At 36.5% G+C, this 10,464-nt stretch overlaps 1 protein-coding gene across 1 annotated transcript in view; it reads right to left on the bottom strand.

Annotated features, from left to right (window-relative positions):
* Positions 1 to 835: 835 nt before the first annotated feature.
* Positions 836 to 10,464, bottom strand: part of LOC118025439 (ovostatin homolog 2-like) — a 48,301-nt gene continuing 38,672 nt past the window's right edge. The window contains exons 26-35 of the mRNA XM_035027845.1: positions 10,080 to 10,236; positions 7,988 to 8,062; positions 6,977 to 7,142; positions 5,994 to 6,205; positions 4,784 to 4,993; positions 4,206 to 4,330; positions 3,055 to 3,145; positions 2,625 to 2,693; positions 1,490 to 1,592; positions 836 to 888 (exon numbers count right to left, since the gene is read on the bottom strand). Coding sequence (XP_034883736.1) covers positions 836 to 888; positions 1,490 to 1,592; positions 2,625 to 2,693; positions 3,055 to 3,145; positions 4,206 to 4,330; positions 4,784 to 4,993; positions 5,994 to 6,205; positions 6,977 to 7,142; positions 7,988 to 8,062; positions 10,080 to 10,236 — 1,261 coding nt within the window. The remainder of the gene's footprint in view (positions 889 to 1,489; positions 1,593 to 2,624; positions 2,694 to 3,054; positions 3,146 to 4,205; positions 4,331 to 4,783; positions 4,994 to 5,993; positions 6,206 to 6,976; positions 7,143 to 7,987; positions 8,063 to 10,079; positions 10,237 to 10,464) is intronic.

The following is a 10,464-nucleotide window of genomic DNA, read 5'->3' as shown; positions in this document are numbered from 1 at the left end:
TAGTCCCTTTCCCCCACATTCACTGACCCTGGTTTTCTTGCTCTTTCTCTGGATATTGTAGGATTCCATATTATGTACACCGTAATTCTAAAAGCTTAAATTCCGAATTGATGACAATAAATAGCAAATTGCCATCAAAGAAAGTCCTGAGTTTTCTAGGATGAAAATTATGTATAATATACTGAAAGAAAAGAAAATCACAGACTCAGATGAGAAATGAGAGCGCTTTATGGGATAATAAAGAAATAAAATCTGATAAGCAGTCATGGCAGATTACAGTATATCCAGTACAGGAGGTGGTTCATGGTTTTCTTCCAGGTTTGATAACAGAAGAATGAGTTTGTTGAAAGTAAATAGTTTTCCACCTGGATTTAAAAACATCGTTTAAACAATAAATAACTGTGGGTGTGTATATATAAATAAATATATAGATATAGCTAAGCAAACATACATATATGCAAACATACACAAACACACACATACATATATGATATATATGTGGATATGTATACATATAGGTACTTATGTAGTTAATGACCTATCAAGCTGTAAAACAAAGATGAGTGATTTTTAAAAATGAGACATGGATAAAAACCACATATATAGTTGTAAATTCTTTAAAGCTATTTTAAAGAAATAAATAAAATCTTAATGACTATCAGAATACTCATCTGGTGCACATAGCTATTCAAACCCTGTGACTTACCACAGACTTCTCTTTGCTTCATCCATTGTATCTTTTTTAGGTTTTCACTTTAGCACCAGATGTGTTTTCAATGGTTTCAATGTTCTCGATATTTGTAATTTTCTTACCTTTTCCTGAGCTTTATTTGTCTCACTGGGAAACTGAAACACTGTTGATGTTGTAAGAAGCAAGGGCATATTCATCTGGAAAATAAAGGGAAAGTTCACCCTTCTTAAATCTCCAACTTTCTATAGCCAGATTAAGACATAATCTTTCCAATAATTTTACAAGACAGTCAATCACTTCTTGACAGACTTGGACATTCAACGAGTAACTAACAGCATTGACCTTCCAGGGAAAATTTTTATGGTCTTTACAACATCTTAGTAATTGTTTTGGAACCTAATCTATCATGACTTTCCTATAACATTTCAGAGTATTGCCTGCTCCCCTTCTCAAATCAAAGTCCATCCAGGTTGCATGAAATGGTGAGTCTTGGCATTAACACAACAAAAATAACAACAAAGAGACCTTGAGGCTCAGCATGGTTTGTATTTCAAGTTAAAGGGGAGATCTCTCACACTGTTATCAAGAGGATTCCAGGAGTTGAAAAACTCCGGTAACTGGAAAATGACCCAGTCAGAAGATATATCAGGGAGGAAAAAATATCAGTATATAAAGTAAAACCAGTCATCATTTAGTCTTTGATGATGGAGGATGATTTTGGAAAATTTATGGGCTCAGGGAGTCTTAGATATAGACATAATGTTCCGTAGCTTCAGGGCATGGGCTTTGCTTGCCTACCTTTTTCATAATAATCATAGATCATAACTGGGGCTGGCTGAATGTTGGATACAAGGTTGGTTTGCTCAACAGAGAAAGTAAAATGGTTTGCCATACCAAAAACCTGTAAAAGATAGAAAGTATAAATATATCAGGTCTGCATCACACAAAGACACAGATTATAAATACATTAGGTATAAATACATCAGCAGGTCTGCAAAAAGAAAACCACAGAGCAAATTATGTCCAGAAGTTCATGATTTACCTAATTAAAGAGATCTAGGGTATCAGGATCTTGTATAATGACAAATAATGACAAAATAATCAGTTTGGTGACATTAAATTATATGAAATTTTAAGTTCCATTGCTTATACTGAGGTGCAAGAAATCTAGTTGAAAGCATTAGGGTAATGTAGGCATTTATGTGAATGGTAATGATGTACATATAGAAGGGATGACTCTAAAACTCATAGCAGCCTTTGTTGGAGTTCAGGTCAGACTATAAAAGGATTATATGTCTGCTCTGTGGCCATACTATGTTACATGCTGTGAGGAATGAAAAACAGGGAAATGCTATTTCTGACTTGAGAGTCACCTAGTAAAGTAGCCAAGGCGTATATGAGATAATGTTAGAGTCAACAGGGAGAAGATAGATTGTCAGTGGGACTGAAGAACACTGATCATCTTTAGTGTCCTGTATTTTTTGACAAATCCTCTCATATATACAGCTGACGTTCAAACAATGCAGGGGTTTAGGGCACCAACCCCTGTGCAGTTGAAATCTGCATATAAATTTTGACTTCCCCAAAAGTTAACTACTAACAGCTTACTGTTGACCGGAAGCCTTACCGATAACATAAACAACACATATTTTGTAGGGTATATGTATTATATCCTGTATTCTTACAATAAAGCAAGCTAAAGAAATGTTACTAAGAAAAATCATAAGGAAGAGAGAATATATGTCAATCCAGTATTGTACTGCATTCATTAAAAAAAATCCTGTGTGAGTGGACCCATACAGTTCAAACCTGTGTTGTTCAAGGGTCAACTGGATATATATTCATTTACATGTGAATAAGATAACAAGCATCCAATTACCTTCAGAAAAGAAGAGAAAGCCATGGAAGAAAAAACAGTTATTGCTCGACTTACAGTTTCCAAGTAGAAAAGAACATGGTCATTCTTGACTTCAGTCTTCATCACTTGGCCATTGTTTTCAAGCTTTATAGAAATTGGCAGGGAGGGATGGAGAATAAATATTAAAGAATACCTTCCCATATTGAATGTTTCATGCTTTTTACTTAACCGGTTGTCATGAATCTATAGTATGGATGTTCCCATGATATTTTTATAAACACAAGTAGGGACTAAATAAAGAGCTAAATTATGAACTGTGGGAAAAATGACTGCCAATTGCTACAAATTAAGAACACTGTCTCTCCAGCGTTACGGCAAAAATAAACATGAACTCTGAATAAATTTGTTTAAAGGAAGAACTGCATGACTTTATTTGGCTAACGAATTATTTTATTTACACACCATTGCTTTTTCTGTGCTGAAAGTGTAGACCTCTATTATTTACCTCCTCAATGGATGCCATGACTGGAGTAAATCCTGACAGCATCTTTACATCAACAAGGACCATATTGGAGTTTTTGCGAATTCCAGTATACCTGAAATTTAAAAACAAACACAAGTTTAGACAACAGTCTAGAAAAGTGACCTATCTTACGGCAAGGATAGTGGATACATAGATACCAACTGGTTATATGTCTGGAGCAAAGGCAAAAAGCTCTTGAAGAGGGAACACTTGAAAAAAGTCACTCTTAAACATCTGAGAATAGGCACAACTAGAGTGACAATAGACACATAAGTTGGAATAAAGAGTGAATTATCTGGACCTGGCATCTCCCCAGTCTCTTTTAAGCTTACCTGAGGCCTCAAAGTCTTAGCTTATAAACAAAAGCTGATAAATTCATATCACATATACCTATGTTAGCCTTAGATTTGCACAATACTTAAAGGATATCTTTGTTTAGAAAGCAAGATGTTGGCAGAATCTCAGTGTAGGCATGTCCCCAAGCCATGTAGATTACGTCCCTAACTCTGGACAGCATTGTTGGGACAGAAGTTGAGAGTTCCATGGTGTATGTAGTTCGTATCTCAGCTCTGATGTTTAAGAGATTTTCATTTGGAAATCCTAAGATAAATCCCCCAAATGAGTTTTATTCACTGTTTCCCCACATATTAACGAGGGCCAAAACTCTCTGGCACCTATAAATTATATTTTAATTCAAGAGAATTATTTGGTCTACTCCAAAAAATAAAAATCTAAAATTTTACTCTACACAGTTATAAAATAAGCAGCCCTAAGTTTTCTGATGCTGGCCCACCTGTGCTTGTCTTTAAGAGGAAACATGGTATCTCCGTTGTCCAGCTCTGACAGTACTTACACACACACAAAACAATGGAGGCATTGCTGGAATATCAGTGAGGCAGAAGCTTTCAAATTGGTACTTGCCTACAGTATAAATCTTACTTTTGTAAGAACTAAACTGTGACATATACCCAGAGAGCTAGAAAGAGACTATGTTATAGAAATATCACCACCAACATATGAACTCCTCGGGGTTACCATCATAATATTGATTTTGCTACTGTTTCAAACAATTATTTTTTTCCTCTATTACCCTCTTTCTAACTCAGGAGTTGATATCAAAATGGGACACTTACCTGAGGGTTACTGTCAGGTCAAAATTACTCTGGAATGTATCTGAAGAGTTTTTCTTGATTATTTCTAAGGAAAGGGAAAATCCAGATGCTTTTTCAGGTAGTAGTATATTATACCTCAGGGTACTCTAGAAAGAATAGCAAATCAGGAGACAATCCTTTCATTTATCCTGTAGTAAGAACTGAAGGACTTATTTTTTCTCTATTTTCATTATTATTGCACCTTATTTTACATCTTTACCATCAGGGATAAGGTAAAATGTAATTGTTCAGTTTTCAGAAGATGCAAGAATTTTTACATAAACGAATAATCTTGACATGATGGAGAGATGTCAGAATGCTTTCTAACTGTGACAGTCTTCAAGAAACTCCTCAGTTATCCAGCTATGCTTAAGAGTAAGTATCTCTTCATAAAATAACTTGCATTTTCAGCTGTTGATTCGAAAATATCAATGAGACAAAGAACAGAGATAATAATGGAAATACACAATGGTAAAATAACACTCCATCTATAACTGAAAGGGTAGCCTACCTCTTTAACTGGCAAATATTTGTCTCTGTTTCAGGTAGATTTCTATTACCTGGATAAATGCACAACCTTGTCCTTCCACATCTACTGTGTAGTGTCCACGTGCTTTTGTTAGTTCGGACCGCTGGACCAGTAAGCGATTGTCATTGTTAACCTGGAAAATCTCATTGGATTCTTCACTGCTAAAGGTGACAGTGTTTTGATCATCAGAGAAGGTGAACTTCATGTAGTGGGTTATGGCAAGAAGACAGACGGCAGTATCCTGCGAAGAACAGTAGAAGCAAAGATCTAAGCTTGTTATGATGAAATATAAGTCATCATTTGACCATGAACTTTAAGTCAGTCCGTAAAAATATTCCTAAGTCAATGGAACGCCAAGAAGCAAATCCTAAACAATAGGAAGATACATTTGCTTATGCAACTGTTGTCATTTAGTCTCCCTCAACAAATCTTAGATTTCAGTAGTCTAAAGGATTTTACAAAGTGTAATCTCTGATATTGAAAATAGTGCCCAATCTTTCCTAAAAATAGACCTAATGTAATATTGTTTATATAACATTATTATCATATAATAATATTTACATTATGTCAATTTGCTCAGTATTTTGGCTGCCTTGGACAATGCTTATGCCCATCGATCTTTGAGGAAAGGAGTCAGAATCAGAAAAGGATATTGGCAGATTCACTAACATATGGTTTTATTCAGAAACTAAGGCTACAGCAAAGAAAGTAAGGAGGGAAGTAAAAATTTCCTTTGTGGGAATGAAACTGCATTTCTTTGAATTTTAATTTTTTTCCTGTTAAGACATAAACCACTATTCTTTTTATACCCATTTCTTCTGTTACTCATTCCTTTCCTTTGTGTTTCCCAAAGTATACACCACAAAAATAGAGAGAAATCTTTTTCCCTGGTTGGTTGATACGTAGTATCATAGTATATCATTGGATATCGAACTTAACATCAAGACTTTATGACAACAATCTCTTTTAGACCTGTATGCTATTTCTGCATAAGTGGAGGTATAAATGAGTCATAAATTCCTTGAAAAGAGGCTTAGTGTATTCATTTGTGTATAGAGAATTCTTACTAGTGACTGTTACACAAGAATGGCCCAACAAATAGCTGTTGACTAAATAATAGGATACATAATATCAAATATTCTTCATCTCAGGAGGCATTTTCTGTGATTACCTTTGCTGTCTAGATTATTGAAGAGTAGCATTACACATATTGTTATTAATATCGGGACCACATCAATTACCTGAGTGGAAGAGAAGCCCCCGTGGGAGTTCATCTGTTGGGCAAGCCACTGCACAATCTTACTCGCATGAGTGAGGTCGGGAGTTTTCTTGGAAAGCACAGCCAACAGCACATAACAAGTCTTCTCGGTCTCAGCAGAAGGTGCGTGAGGAATAAAGGATGGAGATGCTTCTGTCTTGGGTTTCTTTGCTCTTTCCCAATAGATTACATTATCTGAGGAAAAGGAAGAGTTTTCACATAGTCCCTATAAGCACCACGAATTACACATAAGAACATGCAAATTCCACTCCTGGCCTCTGCTGTGGGCTGAGGTGTGTCCCCTCAAAATTCACAGATTCAAGTCCTAATCTCCAGTACCTTAGAATGTGACTATATTTGGAGGTAGGGCCTTTAAAGGGGTGATTCCATTAAAATGAAGCTGTTAGGCTGGGCCTATGACTGGTGTTCCAATAAGAAGAGGAAATTTGGATACACAGAAGGGACACCAGATAGGCAGGCACACAGAGGAAAGCCCATGTGAAGACAGAGGGAGAAGACACCCAACTTTAAGCCAAGGAGAAAGACTTTAGAAGAAACCACATCAGTTGACACCTCAGCCTTGGACTTCTAGCCTCCAGAACCATGAGAAAATAAATTTCTGTTGTTTAAGCCACCTAGTTGGTGGTATTTGGTTATGGTGGCCCTAGCACACTAATATGGCCTCCCATAGCAACTTCCTAAGGTTAAAAATGGTACGTGGTCTATGGCATGGTCATCATGCTTGATTTCCTTTACTTCACTCATTTGGAAAGAAACTAGCAGAAAGGAGAAAGAGGGAAGTAGAAAATATATAACGTTCTTTAAAGATAAAGGGGCCACTGAGAAATCCCGTAAGAGAAATAGAAGCAAACTATAGTGAAGATAGGGTTCCCATATGATTGCAAAGTAAGTTTCATCGCTTTATTCTCAAGGTCATCCCCGTTAGTAAAAGTGAATAATACTTACTTGTTTTGGTAGCAGATTGATCCAGGATCTGCAGTAAGGATTCCACTTGCTTCTCTCTTTCAGCTAATGCAAAAGCATAAGCCAGAATTGCATGGATGTAGCCATTAGTGACCCCATCTTCCAGGGCCTCCTCTAGGCAAAAGAGCCCATTTCGTAGAGCAGGAAACTAGTCAAGAGAAGGATAATATATTTTAAAATAATACCTGAGTACTTCATAAACTTGCTGAATATTTAATCATTCTTTAAAATGTATATAACCTTGAGTTATATTTTACATACAAACCTATTCATATACACACATGCATTGTACTTTATTATAAATATTGTTGGAATTTATTTTTAATGGTGATATTAGGATTTGGGAAATAAAATGTGTAAGTAATATGAAAATAGTAGCTTTATATCTCATCAGTTATATTTGAATTAATAATATGTATTTCTTCCATGCGGCAAAGCATATGAATGAATTTATTTTTAGACCAAGGTATTTTAATGCCTAAAATAGAGGCTTATATTTCTAAAGATGATTTTCGAGATATACTAATGACAGTGAAAATTCCTGCTATCTTAGTTCAGGAATAGATTTTTGAGTCAGATAATCTGAATTTGGGATTGGGGGTAGCCAATGTGAATCATGCTTAATTTGAAAATGTTTACACACTGAATTGGCTAGACAAACAGAATATTGGGTTATTTATATACATAGAATAGGGGTTCTTAACCTGAAATTCATGGCTGAACTTCAGGAGACATTTCAATACCCGAAATGGTATGAAAAGCTTCTGTGTGTGTGCAGTTGTGTATTCTCCCTAGAGAAAAACTCAAAAGAGTGCTCATCACCGGTTTCTACAAATCAAAAAAACTTTGAGCAGCATTCACTTAAGGGGTGGTAATGAATTAAACGCTCTCTTGATGTTTCATTCAGTCTGAGAATTTCAGATCACTCTGAATCCATAATTGATTTAATGTGCATTTAAGTGACTGGGACTCAAGAATGATGGGAAGCCATACAGTGAAATTGAGTCCAGCTTCAAGGAAGGCTCCAACAACATACGCAGTGAGTAAAATGTCCTCTTCTTCTCCACCCTAAACAGAAAGGGACAATTAATCAGACAGGACAGCAGACCACAAAAAAAAAAAGAGCTATTCTTCTGAAGTGAAATGAAGTATGAAAGAAACACTAGAACAAATACCCTTATTAAAAAAAAACAGGGGCGCCTGGGTGGCTCAGTCGGTTAAGCGACTGCTTTCGGCTCAGGTCATGATCCTGGAGTCCCGGGATCGAGTCCCGCATTGGGCTCCCTGCTCGGCAGGGAGTCTGCTTCTCCCTCTGACCCTCCTCCCTCTCATACTCTCTGTCTCTCATTCTCTCTGTCTCAAATAAATAAATAAAATCTTTAAAAACAAAAACAAAAACAAAAACAAAAACAAAAAAAACCAACCTTAATTGTAATTTTAAAATTAAATGGTTAATAACTATGCTATTTAGGAATCCACCAAGATTCATTATAGTAATGAAATAAAAAATACCATTAATCTCAAGTATACTAATGACATATATCATCTATTGATGTGACCTAGTCTTGGGCATGAATTCCAAGCAATTCATATGATTTTATTTTACTCTATTTGTTGTTACTTTGGAAAAGCAAACAAAGAATTTCTATTGCCGTGGGGCAGAAAGTTTCTGTGAAGCTGCCTGAACGTCCCTGGAAAAGTATCCTAATGGCTAACAATAGTCAGGTCTCGTAGATTCTTACAGTGTAAAATCAGAAAAGCATTTTTAAGTTACACAATTGTAAACTTGACAGTGCACAAAAATGCCGCGGGGAACTTAAGCCTCAAGTAAACCAGCATCCGCACAAGAGATTCTGATTCAGTCAGGAACAAGATACAGGGAAATGAATGAGTACTCTAATGATACTAATGCAAACAGCATTCAGATGGCACTGGAGATCCACTGATCTGGTATAAACCTCTCATTTTCTCTATTTAAGCAAAAGGTGACCTCTTTCTTCTTTAGAAAATGAATATCCGAGGAGCCTAGTTTTCAAGGTGCAAATAACTGTAGAAGGAAACACTAAAGTAAGATGTGGGGATCCATTTAAATTACACCAAGTTCTATCCCCATTCCACTGCAGTATAGGTTTTTATTTTTCCTTTGCTTCTTACTCCTTCCCAACTCTACACACACACACACACACACACACACACACACACACACAGTATAACAATTTGAAAACAATTTGCATTAAATGAAATTCCACACAGAGTGGCCATTTGTACATGTTTTGAAGTGGACTAGCTTTACGGTCCAGCATCCAAGAATAGGGGTGGTGATTAAGAAGGATATAAAGGGAAAGCTCAGACTATTTCAGATGATATTAGGGGATGCGAAAGTATCATAATCAGAGGGATTGTTTTCAGAGGGAAATACAAAAGTTAGGAGAATAAAGGACACACAGGATGGAATGGAGGTGGAGAGCTATCTGCAAAGACAGGAAATCAGAAGGGAAAATGCCTAGTGATTTACCTAAATATGGAAAGGGAAAGGGAAGGCGAGGGTACCATCAAGGACATGGTTCATCAAGGACATGGTTCATCTCAGTTGCATTTTGACCTACAGCAAACGAGGCCTTTATGGTTTGACTTGAGAAGGTATCGGAAGAGTGTTTCACTGAAATGCTGTAAATTATTAGATGTTCTTCCTGAACATCCATAAATAGGAATGAATTCCCTAATTGGGGCCCCGACCCCTGACATATTGTCTGGCTCCAAATTTATGGATGTTTCCTTTCTAGGTTTCTTTTCTCTTCCTTCTCTCCTGTTTTCAGTTTATCCACTGAAGGAGACTAGTTGTATGGAAGAACTAAAGACGGCAAAGCAACCCACAGATTCATGAGGAGTTAAGTCTAGCTAGGGTTAGCACGCATGTAGTGGAATGATCCTGTTGACCAATACACCATGGGCCTATGACTCCTGCAGACTCAGAAAGTGTAATATTCACAGGAAAAATATTCCTGTTCCAAGTTACTTAGATCAGAGATAGGAAAGGTAGGCAATACAAAGGGGCAAGGAAAGCCTCGTTCTGTTTGTCTCTCACCTCCCAGGCATTGTTGAAAAGCTTGCCATCACTTTTAAAGCAGCCATTTATTTTCTGTTTGCTTGAAAGCCAGATTAAGGTCTCTTTTTGAACTTGTTCGTCAATGTAAACATATTCCTTCATTCTCTCTAGTGTCTTAAAAGTAAGGGCACTGAGCCTGTAATGCAAATCACCAGTTAGACAAAAGTTAGATAAGAAAGAAATGTCATCTACTCCAAGGGTTCATCACCATTGTTCCCTCTGGATAATGGACGCATCTAATTTGGCTAATGCTGACTGTGAAGCATCTTTATTGATAGTGCATTTTTCCTTTGGGTCAAGAAAATGTTATGAATATCAATATGTAAAAAGAAGAGTGGGTCATTTCAGCATGTTTACAAACAAG

The sequence above is a fragment of the Mirounga leonina genome, unplaced genomic scaffold (genome assembly GCF_011800145.1).
Source record: "Mirounga leonina isolate KUSES-001 unplaced genomic scaffold, KU_Mleo_1.0 Mir_201, whole genome shotgun sequence".
In the NCBI taxonomy this organism is placed as follows: Eukaryota; Metazoa; Chordata; class Mammalia; order Carnivora; family Phocidae; genus Mirounga; species Mirounga leonina.
The sequence above is the reverse complement of the archived record's forward strand: the minus strand, read 5'-3'. Positions and strand labels throughout refer to the sequence as shown.